Genomic DNA, 22,610 nt, shown 5'->3' with positions numbered 1-22,610 from the left:
TCTCGATTCCCCGAAGCTGCCAGAATTTCGGATCGTTTCGTGGAAGTCAGAGAGAGGAAGGCTTATATTTGCTTTCTCGCTCTTGAACAACCGAAATTCGACTTCACGTGCAGTTCGAATGACGGTCTCCCGCGCAATAGCGGTGAACTTTCATGGGAAGTTTCCTTTGTGCGATTCCGTTCTGCGCATGCGCACGCCTGACGTCACAGCTACCTGTCGTCCGCTGGCACAGATGTATCTTGAACGCAGGAGGAGGTGGATGTAAGGGGCCTGTTGGGAATTCAAACATTTTATCAGCGGACATTTAGTTCAATATTAGCTGAAAGGGTAAGAACACTGTAAAAACCTGAAATAACTCGTTTTCTTCTACAAATTAGGTCGAAATTGTGACAAAACCTAAGTCGTGTTCCTTCGCGTTTTCTCGTAACGAAATTACGTATCTTGTACATATTATTTAAAGTTCAATTATTGTTTAATTATGATCAGGTATGTTTACTGTAATGTATTTGTATTAATTCGTATTTTATTTCTGTTGCAGTCTTTGGTTGGAATTCGAATTCAAGCTACCGGGCGCACAATGGACGCCATTACAGTTGGAAATATCGAAATGGCGGCAACTTCGAATGATTGGTAAAATTTATATTATTATAACTAGTGACACATACACATTTTTTATATATCGTTATCTTTTTATCGTGTTATTATATGTCGGAGGCGTAATGTATCGGTGTTGAGATTAAGTTGTTTTGTTTCTCACGACTTAAAGAACTATCGTGTTCACGGCGTGTCACGTGGTTTAAATCCGGCTGAACCGTCATCTCGGGAGAATGGCTGCTCCGGTAAAAAAACGTGATATTCAACGAAGTACGGAAGACAGGAGTAGCGACGACGATGATCAGAGTTCATTAAATAGCGAGGATAACGAACGGGATGCGGTAGAAGAACAGGTAAGGTGTTGTTGCATTATTTCCCGTGACACGAATTGTCCGTTTTGTCTTAACCTCACTTTGGGACACGCGGTCTCCGCTACAGTACTATTTCCGATGATCATGTACGATATTTAGATCATTATGATCAGCTTATAATGGTAAAAAAGTTATATCTGAACTTAAAAATTGTGAAAGGTTCGTAAATCGTTCACCCAACTGTCATAGTATTCGTCGTGGTCGTCATTCTGCAGGGGCAGCCTTGCGCATATTTTTACTAATAAAAAAAAACTAAATTCTTTTCATAAAGATTTGTGTTATAAGTGTTTGCTAGAACAACAAGTGCGAAAAGAAAATGGATTACAGAAATTGTATCTTTTTAATTAAGTTAAGTACATATTTGCAAATGTTTACAATAAATTAATTTGTTACGAATCGAATCTGTGACGCTGCTTTGTTCGGTTAAAATATAAGAATGTTTGTAATTAGGGAATGGAAATTCAAGTGGACTTTGAAGGAAGAAGTCCGTTAGACCCGGATTATCATGGAATTAAGACCCTTCTGCAACAACTGTTCTTGAAGGCGCATATCGATTTAGGTGGTCTCACAGACTTGATTATTTCCCAAAATTATGTAGGTTCGGTCGTCAAACAGTCTGAAGATTTAGAAAATTCAGACGACGAAGATAGCGATATCAACGATGTGTTTGGTGTTACTACGGTAATTAATTTATCCAGCGGACAGGTAAGCATTTATTAACACGTTTGGGTCTAATTCGATCCAATTTGCAACGTACAAACTTTTTTTCAGAACTATATCTGTGTACAACAGCTCAGAGAATTGTTAAAACAATTGGCAAACGAACACGCACCGGATGCGACTAATTCAATGATAAAACATGCCCTTGAGAACGATTCGGAAGCTTTAGGCTTATTAATTAACGAAAGATTTGTTAACATTCCAGCACAAATATCTGTGCCCCTTTTGGAAAACTTAACGTCTGAGATAAAGCGGGCGAACAATAAAAGGATGCCATTTAACTTTTCTTACTACGTGTTAATTTGCAAATTGTACAAAACCGAGGACCAAAAAATTGAAAAGAAACTGAAGAACAAAAAGAAGAATAATTCGGAAGAGCCAGCCATTCTATGGAGTAACCCGGAGGAAGAGATTTTTGCTGAGGAGGCTACGTTTAGTTTTGAATTTTCTGTCGAAAAGGACTCTGACAGTGGTTTGTCTGGAACGTGGACAGAAACAGATAACGAGATGGTACCCTATAGGAGGGTTCTTTTGTTCGAAGCGACAAAGTTACAACAAATTATCGACAAAATAAAAGTACATGTTTCTTTTCTATAAAATAAACAAAACCAGCGGGAAAAAGCTAATGATAAATTCGTCTCGTATTCCTAAAAAAAAAAAACTCCTTCCTTCGATGTACCGAAGGAAGGTACACGCTTGACAGAGGTAACTTCTTCGATATCTTTTGTACAATAAACAGTATTGTGTGTATACAATACATGTAATCAGCTTTTTATAATATACCTTTATTCATAATGCTTACTGCAACACGTTTCCAATCACTTTTCCCTTAACCATCATTTATACAGTTTCTTTACACATAGAAAAATACGTCTTGCACGTTAATCGCGAGCCTATATATCTTCTTCGATGGTACAAAAATTTATTTTACGACTAAATAAATAACATTACTTTAAACAGCATTTACGTAGAACAAATTTTTGTTTAAAAAAAAAAAAAAAAAAAAACGTATCGTAATCAATATATCAACAACGGTACGCAACATGCGTAACCTGAGATTTCAAAATAACGTCCAGTTTTTTATGTTGGCACATCTGTTGATTGGTAAGGTTGTTTCATCGGTTTGGCTCTTCTTCTCATGGTTCCTAAAATATTTAACATTTCCGAAACCGCTGGCGGTGCGCTTTCCGCTTCCTGTCTTCTTCTTCTTTCCTCCTCCCTTTGTTTCTGCAACGAATCCATTCCGTATAAAAAGAATTCTCATGAAAAACTATTTCTCGACAAATATAAAGCTTACGTCTGTCTGTTTCAGAGTGAAACGTCCACCTTTGATCTGATTGATAATGTCGTCAATGGCTGAAAGAATTTAAGAAGAAAAAAGGTTTACACGTCCAGCGAATTCTCGGCACGCTTATTGCGAATAAAATCGAAAACATAGCTCACCTGGTTGTTGAGCAACCGTTGGTGCCTTTTTTGCGATTCCAAGCATGTTCTCCATGTCGGTCACCGCGTCGCGTTCCAAATTCATTTTCTCTTTCGTCAGCAGTTTGATCGACGTTTGACCGCCGTTGTTGAACATAGGCGGAGGAGGTGGAGGAGGCAGAGGGGGCGGCGGTGGCCTCGAAAGCTTCTCCTCCATCTCGCCGATTTTCGCTTTCAAGCTCTGCACCACACCCTCCAGACTCTCCACCGACTTTTCCGCCCTTTCCGCCCTCTGTGTAACCACCTCCAACTCCGACTCCGCCAGCTTCAACTTCTCCTCGACAATCTCGAACTCCACGTTCGACTCTTTCTCCTCGAGCTTCTCCTCCAACATTTGTATGTGAGAGGCGTGGTTCTGTTGCTCTTCCTCCAACAATCTCTTGAGAGATTCCACCTCCTGGAGGACCGTTAACAGTCTTCCATTGGGGTCGTCCCCAACTTCCGCCATCAAGAGTGCGCTCTGATGAGCCAGAACGTTCCTCTCCTTTTGCACCTGTTGGAAATCAAAAATTATATATCAATTTGTAAAAATCGAAGTAGTAAATATTTACCCTTTCCGCCTCGATTTTCATAATTTTCGCGTTTTCCCTCTCGCGGTCGCATTGCGCCTTCAACGCCTGCACTTCCTCCGCGACCATCTTCGTCACCCTCTCCATGTTCTCTTTATGCACCTTCATTTCGTTCACTTTCTCCTCGGCTACGTTTGAAAATTTATCATCAGAATAATCGATCAGTTATTACGAACAAATTATCGAGTCGTTTAATTACAATTTTGCCGGAGAGCTCGTTCCTCTTCCAATTGCGTGGTCAAATGCGTAACTTGCTCCTGGGCTTCGAACTCTTGCAAACGAGCGGAATGCAGCTCCGTCTGAAGCCTCGCTATCTCTTTGCTCAGTTCTGGAAGAAAAAATGCTCGCTTTCGTGATCGTGATCGTGATCGTGATCTCTATCATTGCTTCGCGAATTTACCTTTCACCGTTTCCCTAAGTTGATCGAGATCTTCGAAATTCGAGTCGACTTCGTCGGGCACTTCGATATCCAACCCGTCCGCGCTGTTCTCCAAAAGTTTCTGCGTTATGATCTGCGACCTCCTCTTCAGTTCGCGATTCTGTCTGTACCACTGGAAAAAATATCCTCTGGATAAATCATGCTCCCGATTAGAATCATATTAGACTTACCTGGGACGCCTGTTGCATAGCTTTGTGCATCGCGCCAGTCTCCACATCGTATTGATGTTTCAGTTGCTCGTATTCCTTGCATACCGCCTCGGAAACTAGAAAATATTTTCGGTTAGATCGATCATTTTGCGCAAGAGACACGTGTATATTTACCTGTTCGTAGTTTTTGAAGTTTGTGTTCTTTCTCCTGTACTTGGGTTTGCAGAGTGCTGTTCTGCCTCTGCAGATTTTGGTACTTCTTCTCCAGGTCGACATGGTCCTTGCTGGCTACGGTTAAAAAATATGCGCGTCACGAGCGGTAAGGCAACGAGAATCCCTTGGCGACAATTTCATTCCGATCGATTTATAACACTATCGCGTACCGAGCACTGACTAATAAAACGTCGTTCGTTTTGCATGCAGGAGTGAATCACGATCGAATAATTGCATCGCGGATGATTGGCCGTGAACTATAATCACGCGTCGGCCACTTCCCTTTCGCCGTGCATCTTTATCCGCCTCTACTTTTACGTAAGTCCGTTCCATACCTCTGTCCTTACAATAACAAACCAATAGATCGTTCAACGTCGCATTTCAAGCTGTAGAAAATTACTTTCAGGACCCCGGAACCGATAGATCGAAGAGCAAATGCAAGGAACAAGGGATTTCTTGAGAATTTTTAGAAGCGTTGATGCAGCCGCTGTTCCATATTTACCAAGCTCCGTATCGCGCAGCTGTTTAATCAAATTAATGCTCGAGAACGAGTAGGGGGAAGAAGCCGGTGCTCACTTCGTTAATGATGACTAATGGGAATCGTAATAAACTTCTCGAACGACTTGGTGGAAACTTAAATTGTTAATTACCGGCCTCGCTCTTCTGCAGCAACAGCTTCCTCCTCTTCTCAGACTCCTCGTACTTGCTCTTCCACTTGCTCTCGAGGCTGTTGCTGCGGTTCAGTTTAGCCAGGCCGGCTGGCTCGTTCGTCTTCCAGCTGGCGAACACCGGAGTGGCCAGCTTCTCCTCCGAGTTTCGCATCTCGATGCTCGAGGCGGATAGATTGTTGTTCCTCGGACGCAGCTGGACAGAAGCGTTCAGCTTCTCGAAGGACGCCTTTTGAGCAGCGACCGATACGCCTCTGGACAGCTTCTCGAACGATCCCCTGCGAGCCGGGGGACATCTTTCTTGAGCTTTGATCGCGTTCGATATCCTCGGTACCGGGATGTGCGAGTGGTTCACGCTCGAGGACGTTCTAGCCGGCTCCGGGCTCAGAACTATTTTCAATTCCGTTTTGTTCATCTGGAAATAGGAATACACGGTGTCCTCTGTTATACGATCGTGGCAAAATCGACTGTTCGTTAAATAACTCTGCACAAAGAGGGGGAATACTGCGGATGTTTATGCATTTGTGGGAAATTTTAATTATCAACAAACTACAGAATTCAGTTGATATGCAAGAATGTAAGAAATACTTAAAGTATCTACAAAGCTCCAATCTCATTAATTTTATTAATAAAAAATATGAATTTGCACGAAGATCCGCAGTCTGATAATAAATTAACGAAAACAGAAATTTCGTGGTCGATTAAGTATCTGCGCATCAAAGCTTCCGGTAAGAAGTTAGGGTAACGAAAGTTTTAACATTTTGTGTACATGATTTGTTGCCATTTATTATCATCTTTGCTGGAAATCATCATTTTTCTTAATTCGAAATCTCTGGTATGTGTCATGAATGTTCTATTGGGTTTATATCTGGGTGATTGTGGAGTAGTGTTCCGCGTTATCTTCCTGGAAGTGATACATACGTGTCCCTAACTAGGAAGATAGTTGAAGCGGTCAATTGATTTTGCTACGATTATAACAGAGAGAATATTCTATATTCAGTATGCTTATACGAGAACAGAGAAGCTCTATTGTCCCGTCCGGTCTATCAGTGTGAACCAATGTGTGTCTGGAAGCAGAATTTTCTCGTTTCACCGCCGACCACTTTGAAGTGTAGTTTTTCGAACAGAGTAATGAGAATATTCTGAATGAACGATACGAGCGATTCTATACTTAGCCAGGATAGAGTATTTCTATTGAAGTGTGCTCAAACGGCAGAGGGCTAGTAAGATCGTCGTTCCCTAAAAATAAGCGTATTGGTCGCACACCCCCTGCAGCTAAGACACGTTGGAAATAGCCGTACTGTCAAAACGTATTCGTGACTAATCTAGAAATACTAAGTACCGAGATAAGTTGATCTTCGAGTACGTAGTTACCGGGAAACGATAAACGTTGCGCCAAGTAAGCCTCGAATCGAGTTACCGTAAGATCTCACGTTCGAAGTTTAATAAACGTTGACGGAAAACACTGTTCCAATCGGTACACTTGCTTCTCGATGTTTAAATATTATTGATACACGACGCTCGTCGCTTCTCAATTGTCTTCAATTATAGCGAGTTACATTGTTGCCAGCGAGATGAGCGTTTACTTAACCTTCGAACGGGATTTCCATGGTTTGATTTGCCGTTTGTAATTCGACGCGTGTCTTCGATGTAACATATTTTGTATAGTTTCGATATACCATGCGAATTTATACAGGGTGCTCGGTGAATCCTGGGAAAGATTTTAATGGGAGATTCTAGAGGCGAAAATAAGACGAATATTTATGATATTTAAAATTTTAAATCATTCTAAAAAAATTATTTTGGGCTGCGGGGGTTGATCGCAATCAGTTTTGGTTATTACAGACAACCCCGAAATCCTACGCATTTTCGAGAAAAAAATTCCTCACCGAAAATATCATTTCAAGCAATGTCACTCCGAAATTTCAAGCGTAGTTTTAAAATGTCATAACTTCCGAACGGATTGGCCGACTTAAAAGTTTCAAAATGCAAACAACGCGTATTTAGGCGAAGAATATGTAGAAATCGTAAAAATATTGAAAAAGTTGATCCTTGACCCCGAAAAATGAGAAAAACCCCCCATAAAAGCGATCCAATATTCAAACAATCATAACTCCTATAATAGTAAATGGATTTCATTGAAATTTTTTTCTGAAATAGAGATCATACATAACTACAGAAAAGTATTGAACAACTTTTCTGTAGGGCGTCAAGCAAACTTACTAAAAATGAAAAACAAATTTTTAAGAAAAATCGACAGGGGGTAGGTGCCTAAATTTTTCGCCGAAAAAAAAAAATTTCAAATCGTTCTGGAAAAATTATTTTTAGCTAAGAGGGTCAATTACAATCATTTTTGGTGAATAGACATATTTTCGAAATCCTAACCAGTTTCAAGAAAAAAATTCGAGAAGATGTGACATTTTTAGACGAAATTAAAAAATTTTAAATCATACTAAAAAAATTATATTTAGTTACATGGGTCAATTACAATCATTTTTGATAAATAGACATATCTTCGAAATCCTAACCAGTTTCGAGAAAAAAATTCCATAAGTTCCCAAATTTTTCGACGAAAAAAAAAATATTCAAATCGTTCTAAAAAAATTATTCTTAGCTAAGGGGGTCGACTACAATCATTTTTAGTGAATAGACATACCCCTGAAATCCTATCCATTTTCGAGATAAAAATTCAGAAAGTGCCTAAATTTGTCGACAAAATTTCAAAATTTCAAATTGTTCTAAAAAAATTATTTTCATTTGCAGGGGTCAATTACAATCATTCTTGATAACCAGACATACGTCCGAAATCCTGCGCATTTTCGAGAAAAAAATTCAGTAAGGTTGATACTTTGGACGTTGATAACTCTTTAACGAAGCCTCCATCAACAAATTGGTATTCTTGATTTTCGTCCTATTTTGGCCTCCAGAATCCCCCATTAAAATTGTTCTCAGGGGTGTCCGTACACCCTGTATACTTTTAGCATTCCACCGGCTGGGCTACACGTGGGTTAGTCGTCGCGTGAGTTAGGCGAGATCTCCCCGCGAGAGTATCGAAGTCGTTTCGCTGGAATGCGTGCGTCACTGTCCTCGAGGATGATCGTTAACGGGACCGACGACGACGTCATTCTGGAAAGTCTGACGTCTCGACCACTTTCGCAATAAGTGCTTGGATAAGGGCCAGGTTAACGACTCTCCGCGGATCGAAAGCCCCGAGGGCCCTCCCATTTGGCTAGCGTGCCAGGAAAACTATCAACAATGCGTGCTCCGTTCCAAATCGTTATCACTGGTACAAACTCTGGTATCGATCTTAAATTAATCATAAGCTTCTAGTTATGTTAATTAAGAGCGGTAGGTCTTCCATCGTAAACGCGTCGTAACTGGGCCAATTTGTCCAGGGTCTGTTAATGGAGCCATCGATCCGAAATTACGCGCGCTACGGCGTTTAACGTGAAACGTTAGATCCACCTACGACTCGCGTGATCTAATAGAACGTTGGAAGCGAACGTTTGCGAATTCGCCGGAATACCGAAGATTCCAAGGATCGTTTTTACCGGCTGCGACTATTTTTAATTCACGCGTGCCTCGTGCGTGCATATCCGACCGTCGAGGAACGGACGCACTTGCCTTCAGGAAGAGCGAAATGATAATTTCGAACGTGCCCGTGTCATGCGAGCCTCGAGTCCGCGCGTCAGGTCGACGGTCACGTAGATCGTTGCACTTTTACGCGCGCATCACGCCACTCGCGGATTCGATCGATCGTGTCGCCTCGTCGTTTCCGTTCGGCGAAACCGGCGATCCTAGATCGGGCCATGCTCGATCGAGGGAAACGGCGGTTTAACGCGTCGATTACGGAACTAGAAAATCACGGCGTCGCCTCCGCGGAAAGTTCTCACCGGGAGTCCTTTCACTTTTCCTGTTTCGCGCTGGTGGATATCGAACGCCGTCAAACGACGTTCTCGTAATTGAGCGCACTTTCGTTCGACGCGATTTCCCGCATTCTTCGCGGAGGCGAGCGTCCAATTATACGTACGAAGAAACTGTAAACCGTAAGGAAAGATCGAGAAACGGATAGGAAATTTGCTCCGTCGACTTACGGTTTCTTGGGCACCGATCGCGTACGTTGGAGTCACTGCATTTTCGTGTCTCGATCGGGACGAGACTGGCCCAAGCACTGAGCAAACGATCGACGGTCTTTTAACGAAACGAAAGTCGACGATAGAACGGAACAAAGACCCGCGAAGAGGAGGAAAGGAGGTGCGCGTTCCACGACGTTCGCGCGCATACTGCTCACACGGCTGACCGTAATGTCACGTTATCTCGGGAGGTTCCAGACGACACGAAAGAACCCCGAGAGTGCGTGCCCTTCTATCGGTGTGCGACAGCGCGGAGAGGCTTCCTTATTATCACTGAAAAACTGCATCCACCGCACAGTCGTTCTTTTGTTTATCGTTCACCGTTCGAAAGAAACGCAGTTGTCGATTGCTTTTCCTTTTTACTCGTTTTCATTAATTTATTACAACCGTGAAATGTTCACGATAAGTCTTGGAATATTATTACACGAGGGAAAAGTCAAGATTGATGTTTCGTTCGCACGCAACGATGCTCCTACAGCTAGGAATGATCGAATCAAAGAAATCGTAACAAAGAGAATTACTTGTTAACGTGGTTGGTAATTCACGCGATGCATCGTGTTACTATGTATGCGATTAAGACGTTGGAGAATGTTGGTTGTTCTAACGATAGCAAAAACCCCGAATACGTAACGTTACCGAATCGAAATGATCGTCAACCGATGATAACTGTGATTATCGTTATCGTTGGTAAACACGACATGTTTATTTTATACATACTGCGACAAGTAACAGAAGTTTCGACCGAGACGTTTGACAAAATTACATCTCTTTTTAAAACATACTTGCCTCTGTTCGTCAGGTGTTTAGATTTAGGATCGTTCGTTAAATTCCCCACATCGTACACAATTTTCGACCGTCCATGTTCGAACGATTTTAACAATGTAAATAGATCAGTAATATAACTGAGGTGTGTTGGCTGCTGCCTTGGAGAAACGATTGGACTATCTCGATACTTCGGATACTTCTTTTTTTTTTCTCGCAACGCAGCTGCACACACATTCGCGGAACAAGGAACAAATTAACGAACGCGGTTGCAGCGTCCACATATGCGGACTTGAGTCATGATTTCTGAATAATCGTCCAAGTCTTTGTCCCCGGTTGCCACGAAAGCACGTTGACGCCTTTGCGAACCTCGTGCCACGCGAATGTAGATACAGAGGTGTAGTTTCGTCGAGGCCAAACCGTTGGTTTCTTGTCACCGATAATAATAACTCGAAAAATGAATCCTTAACTCACGAGGGCCCGTAGAATCTTTAACGAAACTAGTAAGCTACTTAAAAGTTATTTAAAAATCGTATGTAAACTAAAAGGTCGAACAGTAATCGATAGCAAAGTAACTTTCAATTTCATCGAGCTTGTCGATCGTTAGAACTGCGCAGCAGAGATTTACTGCGCATGAACGTGGGAATTCGAAATCCAGCTTTCTTTCCACCACGACGCAATCGACGTTTTCCGTGTATATTCGTTCAGTACTGCTCGAAACGAGCGTCGCAGCAAGCGCGTGGCTCAAACTCTCGCGGAGGAGCGTCATTAAACAGCTTTATTGTCTAGAATTATTCCCCTACTCCCGTCATAACTAAAGACACGTGAGTCACGTTCATTAAGTATGTAACGGGTGGTCATAGAATTCGCGGAAACTGGAAACGAGATAAAGGACTAGGATTTAAGATTTCGCGGCGGAGGATTCGATTACACGACCGGCCTCTCCGGTTTCCCTCGTCTTTGATTCTTTCCTCGTTAAGCCGTACGAGAACCGTTTTCGTTCTTCGCTACGCCACGCTCCTTCGTTCTATATTTTATGCGCCTGATCGATATATATGTATTCAGATATAAATTGGCGAACGCTCCGGAGCGTTTTGTTTCACCGTGTTTTGTTCGAGAATAGATTATCGGGTGTTGTAAAATACTAGCAGGGAAATCTGTGGAAAGAGAGTGTCGGAGCGGATCTTGATTCAAGATCATCGTTAAATTAACATGCTCCTGATGGATCTCGTTAATGCAAACGTCATTCCGTTTCGTTATTTATAGGTCAAGCGCGGTGGCATTGGCAGCCCTGGGTGTCGTAAATTCATTTTCGATAAGAACTTTTATACTTAATAATTATTAATTTATATCATATTAATACACATGTAAAGTTCGTCCAGTTAAATGTATAGTCAACAAAATCGTAATAATATGTTCGCGCAAAGTTCGTACAATCATAAAAAGTTGTAAATGAACGTAATAATTTGTGCACTGGTTAGCGAACAATTTAGGGATATTTTTGCTTTCAAGAAACATATCTTTTTAAATGTAAAACGTTTCGAAAACTTTCACTTTTATTAAGATGAGATATACGCAAAGATTTAAATCAATCGCCAAATGTCTCGGAATCAGTTCAGGTTAGAAATTGTATTATTTGTGTCGTACGCAGTTGCCCAGCCTGCTTCTTGATAGCGTTTCTCTATATAGCAGCGAGAACAGTCTGCTATTTCTGTCATTAAACTGTGATAAAGAAAGAAAAAAAAAGTTCATTTTGTTGTGTTACGAGAGCAATCATTTAGAAATTATTAAGTTATTTTCTACCGACGAAGCGTCACTTAATGGAGCTGTAATAAATCACGAGATTACGAAGACTTGAAAGTACTTTTGTTATACGGGCGCCGACATTCGGTGAAAGGTAGAATTTTATCGCGTAACAAATAATAATAGCCTCGATTAAATAAAAGTAATAACAACGTGATTTGAGCTTGATGTTCTACTGGACCGACAGTCATGACACGTCTAAGAGGCCGAGCCTCTTTAATGGCCATTGTAATGATCAGTTTCACTCTGTTGATTGTTATTTATCATATTCTGAGTAATGAGGTCGAGGACATATCTTCCAATAAATTAAATCCCCGTTTGAAAATCGAAGAGGTATATCCATTGAGCGATCTTACAGAGAATCCTCGCAGCATCGCCAGAAAACAGGAAATAGAAGCACGGATAATGGGAAAGTTGAAAAATGGCGGTGGAAAATTGTTTGCTGATTTCAATTACGATAAACTAAATACAAACACCGCTCCCTTGTTCAAGGGCCATAAAATTGTGCACCTCGATTTAAAAGGCGCCCCTCCCAAAGTTAGTTATTACAAGTACCTGTTACGTTTGCTCAAGAAATTAGGTGCTACCGGTATACTTATAGAATACGAAGATATGTTTCCTTTCGAAGGAAAGATTCAAAACATTAGCGCGCGCAATTGTTACTCTAAGAGAGACATTGCGAACATTCTAGAAACTGCTAATGAAAATAAGCTCGTAGCGATACCGTTGGTACAGACCTTTGGTCACATGGAATTTGTACTTAAATTAGACGAGTATAAGGATTATAGAGAAGTAAATCGTTACCCTCAAGCTGTCTGCCCTACTTATAACAAGACTCTTCCGTTCATTTTTGAAATGATAGATCAAGTAGTGACTGCGCATCCTAATGCAAAACATATACATATAGGAGCTGATGAGGTGTATCAAATAGGGGAATGTTCTAGGTGTTTAGATGCGATGCTTAAAGGACAATTAGGTAAAAAACGTTTATTCTTGGATCATGTTGCAAAAGTAGCGAGATACGTCAAAGACAAGTATCCGGACCTCACGATTCTCATGTGGGACGACGAGTTTAGAGAAATATCTCCGGAGGAGATAATAGACAGGGGATTACACTCGATGATAGAACCGGTTGTATGGAAATATACTACAGATCCTGGTGCATCGTTAACGGATCAATTATGGGACAGCTATGCAGCTATTTGGAAATATATTTGGATAGCTACAGCTTTCAAAGGTGCCACTGCGCCGGATAAGTATTACACAGATATCGGGTATCATATGGAAAATCATCAACGTTGGCTAGAAATTATTAACAGATACTCTTCCGAAATCACATTCAAGGGTGTGATCTTAACAGGATGGCAGAGATACGATCATTTCAGCATACTTTGCGAACTGCTACCAGCTTCCATACCATCGCTCGCGGTGAATTTAGCCATTTTACAAGCACCGGATTTAAGCGGATTTTCAGTAGACGTGCCCACTCGTGTATTGCAAGCATTAAGATGCGAGGGAAAAATTTCTTTAAGTATACCAGAACCACAGTACGGTTGGACCAAATGTAGCTACCAAGGTGTGTCGATCTACGCTGCACTTCTACGACTCTTTTCTTTGCACCAAGAAATTACTAAAATGGAACAGGACAACACGTTCAAGGGATGGTTGAAACCATACAATTTAAAACATTCGTTTTCGAGTCCTAGTCACGTCGAGCGTGCAGTCGCTGAACTGGACAGAAATAAAATGGAAGTAACGTATATCGAGAAAGAAATGCGATCGGCCATGGAAGAAATATACGACGACTACACCATACAGGAATGGCTGGAAACCTATGTCGTTCCTTTGAACGAGAAATTCACTAAATTGTGGGAGGCCAAAGAAAAAATTCTGGAAAAGAACACGTGGCCGAGGAGACCGTTAAAGAAGCTTGAATTATAGTCTGATAAATATTAATACCGACAAAACAAATAAGTATTACATCACGTAATAACAGACTGATGACCATATTAGGATAAAGGAAACGACGTACCCGAGATATTCAGAATTCTTCTTTTCTAAAAGGACGTGTACAAAAACCTGAACTATAATTTTGCACGTTTACGTTTGTACGTTTACTGTATAATACTCTACAACTCAATTTTAACGGGTGATCAAAATCTGTAGATCCCACCGTCCGTAAATTTTCTTTCGAATCGAATACTCGAACGAAATTGATGGCTCGAGCTTTTGAAAACTGAACAACACCGTTTTACGATCAGCGCTGCCTGGGATAAAATTTGAAATTTGTATATATTCAGAATCCAGAATCTTATTCCACCGAGTACCGATTGTAATTCTCGTTTTATAGCCGATAGACAGTAGCATCGATAACATCGTTCACGAAATTACTTTTCGAATGTTTTTACGAGCTCCCATTTCCTATTTCCTCATTCCTAGGAAAGAACAATTAATTTATTTGCTATTTATTAACGATTTTTTACCCTCTGACTTTTACGCTTCCAATTTGCATTTTACGTATACGTTATAATGTTTATCGTTCCAAATATACGCACACGTGCGACGTGTTTGTTTTCTGTTCTCGTATATGTAACGTTTGCATGAGTAGTGCCATTAATAAGTAGACACCAGAGAAGGTTCTTCCCGCGAGAGAACAAGTTTTCGATTAATAAAAATATCGACAGATCTTTCGAATAATTCCCTTACGATGTTATCGTAATTATCGAACGTGAACTTTATTCGTTTGTCGTGAAATTTTGTGTTCGATTTCAATCAAATACCAACAAAAACATCTTTCCGCGAGCATTTGTAAACTCTGACCAAAACAGAGTTCACGGCATGTAGTAAATCTACGATGTGTATGTACGTTACTACATGTGTATTATTATTATTGTAAAAGTATTTTTAACGTTGTTACGTCGAACAATATTAACATTAATTAACATAAGTAGTAAGATTCTATCAATAAATAAATATCTGTTTTTAAATCTACAGCGAAGACACCAGTGGTTTATTGCATTGGTCCCTTAGAGTAGAAGCGAACCGTCAGGTAACAGTAGGAAAAGGTACGAAAAATATTCGTTCAACATCTTATGTACAAATGATCTTCTATCTTGTAATCGCTAATTCTATTGTTTAGGACGTTATCGTTTGTGTGCGTGGAGATTGAAGAATCGTTTTCTCTTACTGCAACGCGCACACCGTTGATTTAGACGAGTGAAGATGAGGATAGAAAGGGATTTGAGTTTGCTTTTTGGTCGGGACCCTTTTCACAACTTTGTGGATAGCGGTCATGTCGACCGTGTCCCCGATTTCCGCGGTAATTATAGGCTTGTGATAGTCTTGGTCGGTTTTCGTCAATCGAACGCCCAGAATTTGCGCTGCCAATGTCACTATGCACAAAGACACCTGAAATTGTATTATTATTAGAGTAATAGAGAAAAAAACGTGTAATTCAGTGAACTTTACCGCCTCGCCGGTTCTCGCGGACATATCGTGGGAGGGGAAACCATTTTCCGCGGCGAATTTGTGGCTTCGATCCCTTTTAACGGTCCTCTGATGCTCCATGTCGCATTTGTTACCGACCACCGCCATCAGAGGCGTCTCCTCGTAGCTATTGTTCACTTGTCTGATTTTATCTATCCACTGCTCGAGAACGTCGAAGGTGAAACTGTTCGTAACGTCGTAGACGAACAGGATGATCTAAAAATCATATCTTCGTAGTGAGTGATCGAGATACGTCCAGGTTTTTAGCGATCTTTATCGCGTATTTTCTCACATGAGCGCCGAAGACGTATTTGTCCAGCATGTTTCCGTGAAGGGCCACGCCACCCACGTCCCATATGTGGAGATTCACGTTCTTGTAATAACCGATGGTGATGTTCTTCAGGAAGAAGTCGATACCGGACGTAGGCGTGTACTGTCTGGCGAACTCGTTGTTGCAGAACTTCTGCGCGATGCTCGTCTAAACATCCCTGAATCTCAGTTATCGAGAATCGGTGCTTGGTCAATACGAGAGTTACCATTTTATTCTTCTCGAATTCTTTGGGTGCAATGGATCTCTGATCAGTCGTTTACCTTGGACGTATCTCGCGTTAATTAATAGACTACGGATGTTTATGCATTTATGCAAAAATATAAGAAATACTTTAAGTAAGATACGAATTATTATGTTTAGGGTTCATTAATTTTATTAATAAATATATGAATTTGCATAAAGACCCGCAGTCTACCAATTAATAATGAAAGCGCGTCGTGGTTGCTCGAGGCAATGTCGTAGCGTAGTTCGACGATAGATCGACGCCTTTTAGAAATTCGTAATTTATAAAAGTTATTATTGACCGCGTCGTGACACTGACCACATTGTACGAAAGAGATTAATCGATACGTGGCTTCGTTCTTTCGCGCTTCGCCCTTAACACTTTAATGGCCGTCACCGTTGATAGACCAAAGTGAAGATACCAGGAATATTATTATAATTATAACGTAATAAGTTGAATGTAATAAGAAAATGATGGCTGATACGGTAGATCACGCACACGTGACAGTGGCCAAAGTCTGCTGACGCGCGAAGTCACGTATACGTGACAACGGCCGTCAAAGTGTTAACACGAAACAATTGAACCGTAAAAAATGTACGATCCAACAATCGATGATCGGTTTAGAGTGGACAAGACGGTTCGAAACTCACTTTGCCGGATCCGGAGTCGCCGACGAGGACGATTTTTAGCCTCTTCGCGATCAGGTCCTCCTCGATGTCGGACATTGAGGAAGATCGTGACGTGATGACGCGCTAGGAAGCTCTAACTTCGTCCGAATGTGAATCATGCAAAAAGTTCTGACGGCCACGACGGTTCTGCGCCGACTATAACGCGATATATGAACGAAGGTGTCTGGGCATGTGGCCGGGGAACGAAATCGAGCGAATCGACCGACCGGCCGTGGCCAGTGCGACGTCGTCGTCGTCCACACGGCCTCATGAATAAATTACCGAATAATCGATAGCACTGCGAACGCCATTGTGCGTGGCGTCGACGTTGCTTTCGAGGGGGGGGGGGAAATAATTAATCAGCGACCGATCGTGGAACTTTGTATATTTTTATATGAGAATTTGAATCGCACTCCATTTCGTTCGAACATAATTTCATCGTAGATCTCAGCTTTCAAAAATGGCGTATAAAAATATATATCTGGTATTTCGTAATACTAGGAATACATATATCGAAGATGGTCACGTTTCCAGTATCTGAAACAAAAATTTATTATAAACAACGACTCGGTTTAATATTTATTTAATCGTTACCTCGTTAATGTATTTATTCGTCTCGGTGATATTGGTCGATCGTGTGGAAAATTCGTATATACAAGTAGTTGGCAGAAGGTTCCGTTAGTTGAAGATCAGATCCTTGTAATTGGCCAACAGGTAGTAGTTCGATACTCTGCAGCACGTGGACGTTCGAACCACAGTGAGTCTGTCCGCTCGCTCGAAATTCGCTTTTACGATCTCGTAGTACCTCCCGTCGCTGCAACATTTCGTACTGTCACGCGATAATTATCCCCCTCGCCTAAAACTCACCTCAAGCTCAGGCATCGCAACTTTATGCACTTCACGCGTAGTATGTCTATAGCCTTTTGACTTTTGTCGGAGAACCGCAAGTTCTCCGGGTCCCAACGCAGCTCCAATCGTTCCAAGTTGGGGCAGTTGTTCGCGATCCCGTCCATCAGCTGATCCACGTGGATGTTGACGCCAAGTCTCTCTTGCGTACCCATCACGAGGATCCTGAAAACGTGAATTCGTGTAGATCGTGTACAGCCAGAAGGTATTCGACGAGTGTCTCACTTGGCGTTGGTCAGTATCGGTAGGACGCTTTGCCACAGCTGATCGGTGATGTGTGGCATCCCGGACAGCGCGAGTCCCCACAACTGATGGCCGTATCTCGACAGAAACTTGTGCAGACCATCGTCCGTTAAATTGTCCGAACTGTCCAGGTCCAGGGCGATCAGGTTCCGGGGGTTCCCCATCTCCGCCCAGGCCTTCAGCACGCTGTCGTTGAAGCCGTTCAGCTGGCCAGCGCTGAGGAAACGGAGCCCTGGGATCCTGGATAGCATATCGATCAGACACTCCGTGGACAGGTCCGTGGCTGTGACGTCCAGCTCTTGTACACTGGACTTCTCCCACTCGACTTGCATCACGTAATCGCTTTGAAGATCTGCGACAAGTTCGACGCGTCTAAGATTCGCCATAAATGAAGGGGAACGTTAAATCGCAGGGAGCGTAAGTACTTGTTCCTTGCATGAGAAGACACTTGAGCCGTCTGCTCCTCTGAAACAGGATCTTCATCGTCGAGCCGGTGACCTTCGAGCAGAAATTCACGGCCAGGCACTCGAGCTGGATGCAATTCGAGGAGAACGCGTCGATGTGAGAGTCGTCCACGAAGTTGATCCCGTAGAGATTGATCACCCTCAGATTTGGGGTCGCTGACTTCAGTTTGTGAACGTTTATGACTTCGTAGATCTCCTCCTCTTCCTCCTCCACCTTCTCGTAGGTCCCTATGCAACGATTACATGTAACATTTTTGTTTCGTAGGTGTTTGCTTCGATGGGTACGAACCTATGAGATGGAGGATCTCCAAACCGTTGATGAAGTTGTAGATCTTTCTCATGAAGCCCTCCATGAAGATCACCTCCGATAGACAGATGCACATGTACTTCAGCTTTGTGGGGAAAGCCTGCATCTCCGAGAAATCGTGCAGCTGCATGGCGGTGGAGAAATCGAGCAGCATGTGGGTCAGGTTCGGACACTTGTTCGCCAGCTCGTGGAGAACCGTGTGGGTGATCAGTTCGATCGGTAGCTCGATGTACCTCAACGATGCTCCGAACCTCGTGCTGCGGGCACATTTTTTTTATCGTAGTCTCTAATACGTATGCGTTATAGTCACTGTTTACAAAAGAATTTTGGCAAGTGGGACAGAGTTTTGGGGACGTATTTCGGGAACGAGCGTAATCTGCCAAAATTCTTTGCAATTCCTTCTAACTACCTGATCAAATGCAGCAGATTGTCCAACGAGTTTACGTGCAATCCGCTGATCTCCGGCCGCAGGGATACGTGTTTCCATAAGCGCGTGTCGTAGGCGATCTGTCGCCACCTTTTGCAGACACGTGCCACCCTGCAGATCTCACGGTGGGACAGGTAGCTGAAGATGTTGAGGATCACCTTGTCCGGGAGCTTCTCTATAGTCTAGACAAAGAGAAGAGGTCGTTGAAAAGTTGACAAAGACGTTGGAAGATCCTAGGGACGCGACTATTGTCAGGATTAGTTTCGAAGATCACTTACTGTCCCCGCAAAACGACTTTTAATCACACCGCCCTCGGATACGAACATCTGAGACGTCTCCACGGCGATTTGACCCCAGACATCGACACCCCCCAGATCCATTTTGTTGTTTTATTTAAAAACGAACTCGAGATAATTTTTTTTATACGACTGTCGTAGATCGGTCGAAGATTTTCAAGATTCTTTAGCCGCGTGAAATTGAACTTTGCACCATAGAGAAAGCGTTACGATTCACATCGATGGAGAATATAGAGAATAATTGCACGTTCGCGACAGACGGCCGGAATTCGGGGAACCAGAAGTTTCTAAGTCTTCACGGCATTTCTAATCGGATCGCGCCTGCGCGTCGTCCTAAATATAAGACTTGGAAGGTCTGTCTCCGCTTTAATTTTAAACTCGTCACCCGCAGCCAAGGTGCATTTCCTTCTGTTTCTCACGAAACGTCAAATTCCGGATGAAGTTCTTTCGCAAAGCGTTTCGAAACTTCCCCTTAAAAACGGGAATTACAAGAACTTTTACGCAATTGACGCTTATTCTCAGAGATCCGTGGGAAAAAACGAATCGAAATTGTCTCTTGGAAAACGTTTTCTATTTGTAAACTCCTGTATCTCGAAATGCACGATTCTTAACTCGATTGGAAAATGTACATTTTTCGAGGCATAGATACCAGTTCGCCGTGGTCTTGTTAGTTTTCTTGGGAATCGTGGATTTTCGAAATGTCTGCCAACACTTGGCTGATTTAAGACTTGGAACTTATCCGACACGAGACACGCGAAATTCATGGCACGTGGTAATGAACGTATCGTACAACTTTGTAAAAAATGTTTACTCGAGGCAACAAACTCTACGACTTCCTCGACGATCCAAACATTAAGGTAATCGATCGTAGAGACTTTTATCAAACATGTGCAATTTTCGAATTGTTTAATTACCTTGTGACGTTGGCTACTATTATGGAGAACCATGTGTTTACATATTTTGACAGCAAGCACCCGCAACAGAGATCAATAATCTACTGACTGAGAGGCTTCTTTAATTGTCTCTCGTAATAGTCGCAGCACGATTACGCAATGTAAAATTGAACACTATGTTGCAAATAGAAATATCCAACTGTTGCAAATCTAATAACGCTGCAACATTGAGTATCAAATATCCCTATCGAGGATAAAATTCTAGAAAAACTATTTTGCGCAGAGTATTTTGTACAGTTTGAGCAGAGTTTGTGTGAACGTTGTGTGATTTATTGGTACAGTTTAAACATTTACCGCAGTGGACACGACTCTGTACCGATGGACATGAGTGCCGAGATCCTCCCTGGATATAGCGCTGGTTGCATGCTCCACGTTCAATCGATGCCAGGTACTCATCATTATGGCAAAAATAACAATCGTAATAACGTCACGGTCACAGAAATAACAACGTTCCACGTCCTTTTTTCATATCGACTTTCTTCTCTTTTGCAGAATCACGGGTACGCGAGTTCGAAGCGAGGACCAATTTGTTAGGAGGCTGCTAGTTGACTGGACCATACTAGGATACACTTCGAAACGAGTCTAGCTTAATTAGTTATAAATACAGGCAAGCAGTCAGTCAGGGAAGCTGACGAGACGAGAATAGGCGGAACCCATTAGTATAGCCTAGCCTAGCGATCTAGAAAACAAGTGGTCCCGTGGATCTGTTCTTCGACGTCATATCAAATTATAAAATCACTTGTAGAATGGCGGGAATAGAAAAATGATAGATCAACGCACCGTGTTCGGTCGTCTCAGAGTCTCGCCGTTCTCTTCGTCGAAGTTATTGCGCTGCTGAAGAGCCACCTCCACGTTCAGGACGTTCCAATTGGACATTCTCCGCGGGTCCATGGTGGTGATACGTTCGATCAAAAACGTATTCGAACATTAGAATGTTTTAACTTTGGGAGAAGATCGCGTAAACTAGAAGACATTGTTGAAATCGCACTAACAATTCAAAATACACTTTCACGATATTGTTTAGTCACACTGTAGCACTTGGGCGTAAAGGGATCGTGGATGATTTCGTGAAAAGCGCGTTACGTTAGTTTACGTTTCTCTTCCGAGAGTAATTCAATTCTTCTGACGTTGAATGGATGGTGTCTTCCTCGTCGTACGTTCTGCCCTCGTGTTACATAATTATTTACGAAACGCGACACTCATGTCTCATTCATCGGTACTATTTTTTTCTTTGTACGAAACGTATGCGATCCTCGTTGCTCGCGTAAAATCGACCTACTCGGTAATCGTGATGTTCTTACGCTAAGCACCCTGCGTTCTGGTTCGGAGGTAAAAAATTGAACTAAAATAATCTTAACTTTCTGTCGTTCCCTAAAATAGATTCGCTGGAGTGCCCCGCTACGCAAGGATGCACAGCCAACAGAGGGCCGTCACGTTACATTGCGGGACTTTTCGAAAATTCGACGAGAAAAAAGCACGCCTCTACCACACTCTTCGGCGCTGAAACGATCCAGGTGATAGAATCGTCCTAATCATAACAGACACCTACTCTACAGGGACATGAGATTAAAAGCAAAGGGCTAGTCGAAGGAAAGATCGCTCTGCGGATTTAATTCTCCAAAAAATTAGCGAAAAAAAAAACTTGAAAATGATGGCGAGTGTCGCGTACGCACGACAGTTGTTGAATATCCTTTTGATTGCAGGCCAAATAGGTACCATTTGGCTCGGCGCCATTAGCAATTTGATTAATTAAGGCCACACATAATGTGGGCACAATAGCGGCGATATACAGAAACTTGTACGACGTAAATTTATTGTATACATGTTGTTTCAAGACTTGTTAAACATTTTCTATCGTCGAGGATATTTTTAACCGGCGCGATCGGGACTTGGGGATATTCGTAAAATGAAGTTTCGTAATGTTTAGCATAGAATTTTTACTCATTTTAATTTGAAAAAAATAGAGAACATATGCGTGTACATAATTGATACACACGTGTACAGAATATTTACGAATTGACAGTAAAGATGGCGTTGGAAGTTTCGTGTTACCGACAGTAGATCTATAAATTTAAAATTCGAAATGTTTTTTATTTAGTGAGATTGATTTTTTTATTTCAATTTGGCTCTTTTATCCTTTTATCTTTATTCGCGATTGATAGAATGTGATAGAAATTAAAGTCTTTATTATGTAGAAGTTTACTACGATTATCTATGTTCGCTGCATGTTTGGAAATTCAATTTCCATTCAATCTACACTTTATATACGACAACATTGCCAACACAATTGTAACATGTTATCTACCGAGTTCATTGTTTCCGCTCTTTGTCTACAGTTTTTCATAAACTTATCGGTAGCCGGACGATTGTTATTTTACTAAAAGTATACGCTGGAATGAATTC

General features: G+C 41.9%; 5 protein-coding genes and 1 long non-coding RNA gene across 9 annotated transcripts; 3 read left to right on the top strand and 3 right to left on the bottom strand.

The window, feature by feature from the left end:
* Window positions 1-220: 220 nt before the first annotated feature.
* LOC122399955 (protein BCCIP homolog) lies at window positions 221-2,463 on the top strand. Its single transcript, XM_043401060.1, has 5 exons — window positions 221-327; window positions 539-630; window positions 767-947; window positions 1,416-1,670; window positions 1,737-2,463. Exons 3-5 carry the CDS (start codon window positions 828-830, stop codon window positions 2,280-2,282), a joined length of 921 nt encoding a protein of 306 aa, XP_043256995.1. The 5' UTR covers window positions 221-327; window positions 539-630; window positions 767-827; the 3' UTR covers window positions 2,283-2,463.
* Window positions 2,464-2,532: 69 nt separating this feature from the next.
* On the bottom strand, window positions 2,533-9,494 carry LOC122399926 (shootin-1). Its single transcript, XM_043401009.1, has 10 exons — window positions 9,300-9,494; window positions 5,188-5,620; window positions 4,499-4,612; window positions 4,346-4,440; window positions 4,137-4,287; window positions 3,936-4,064; window positions 3,719-3,864; window positions 3,129-3,660; window positions 2,983-3,041; window positions 2,533-2,912 (listed from the first exon to the last, which is right to left on the bottom strand). The coding sequence occupies exons 2-10, from the start codon at window positions 5,618-5,620 to the stop codon at window positions 2,766-2,768; spliced, it is 1,806 nt and encodes a 601-aa protein (XP_043256944.1). The 5' UTR covers window positions 9,300-9,494; the 3' UTR covers window positions 2,533-2,765.
* A 2,509-nt stretch (window positions 9,495-12,003) lies between these two features.
* Window positions 12,004-14,911, top strand: LOC122399928 (hexosaminidase D-like). The gene has a single exon (XM_043401014.1). The coding sequence runs from the start codon at window positions 12,093-12,095 to the stop codon at window positions 13,842-13,844; it is 1,752 nt and encodes a 583-aa protein (XP_043256949.1). The 5' UTR covers window positions 12,004-12,092; the 3' UTR covers window positions 13,845-14,911.
* Window positions 14,912-15,046: 135 nt separating this feature from the next.
* On the bottom strand, window positions 15,047-16,964 carry LOC122399961 (ras-related protein Rab-28-like). The gene is made up of 4 exons (XM_043401078.1): window positions 16,594-16,964; window positions 15,682-15,867; window positions 15,372-15,605; window positions 15,047-15,311 (listed from the first exon to the last, which is right to left on the bottom strand). Exons 1-4 carry the CDS (start codon window positions 16,666-16,668, stop codon window positions 15,087-15,089), a joined length of 720 nt encoding a protein of 239 aa, XP_043257013.1. The 5' UTR covers window positions 16,669-16,964; the 3' UTR covers window positions 15,047-15,086.
* A 45-nt stretch (window positions 16,965-17,009) lies between these two features.
* Window positions 17,010-21,418, bottom strand: LOC122399931 (F-box/LRR-repeat protein 7). Of its 4 annotated transcripts, none has more exons than XM_043401021.1 (8): window positions 20,988-21,418; window positions 18,941-19,140; window positions 18,514-18,788; window positions 18,186-18,452; window positions 17,743-18,112; window positions 17,479-17,682; window positions 17,206-17,425; window positions 17,010-17,148 (listed from the first exon to the last, which is right to left on the bottom strand). In XM_043401021.1, the coding sequence occupies exons 1-7, from the start codon at window positions 21,096-21,098 to the stop codon at window positions 17,290-17,292; spliced, it is 1,563 nt and encodes a 520-aa protein (XP_043256956.1). In that variant the 5' UTR covers window positions 21,099-21,418; the 3' UTR covers window positions 17,010-17,148; window positions 17,206-17,289. The 4 variants fall into 4 exon arrangements, with proteins under 4 accessions (XP_043256956.1, XP_043256957.1, XP_043256959.1 ...); XM_043401022.1 differs by lacking the exon at window positions 20,988-21,418 and adding an exon at window positions 20,502-20,762; XM_043401024.1 differs by lacking the exon at window positions 20,988-21,418 and adding an exon at window positions 20,169-20,447 and having other exon boundaries at window positions 17,011-17,148.
* LOC122399977 lies at window positions 19,718-20,793 on the top strand. The gene is made up of 3 exons (XR_006259312.1): window positions 19,718-20,111; window positions 20,507-20,595; window positions 20,700-20,793. It is a non-coding gene; the product is annotated as an uncharacterized LOC122399977 (long non-coding RNA).
* Window positions 21,419-22,610: the final 1,192 nt, after the last annotated feature.

Source organism: Colletes gigas, unplaced genomic scaffold, assembly GCF_013123115.1.
Source record: "Colletes gigas isolate AHSC1104 unplaced genomic scaffold, ASM1312311v1 Colletes_gigas_Sc00015, whole genome shotgun sequence".
In the NCBI taxonomy this organism is placed as follows: Eukaryota; Metazoa; Arthropoda; class Insecta; order Hymenoptera; family Colletidae; genus Colletes; species Colletes gigas.
Note: the sequence above shows the minus strand (reverse complement) of the source record. Positions and strands in the feature narration are given on the sequence as shown.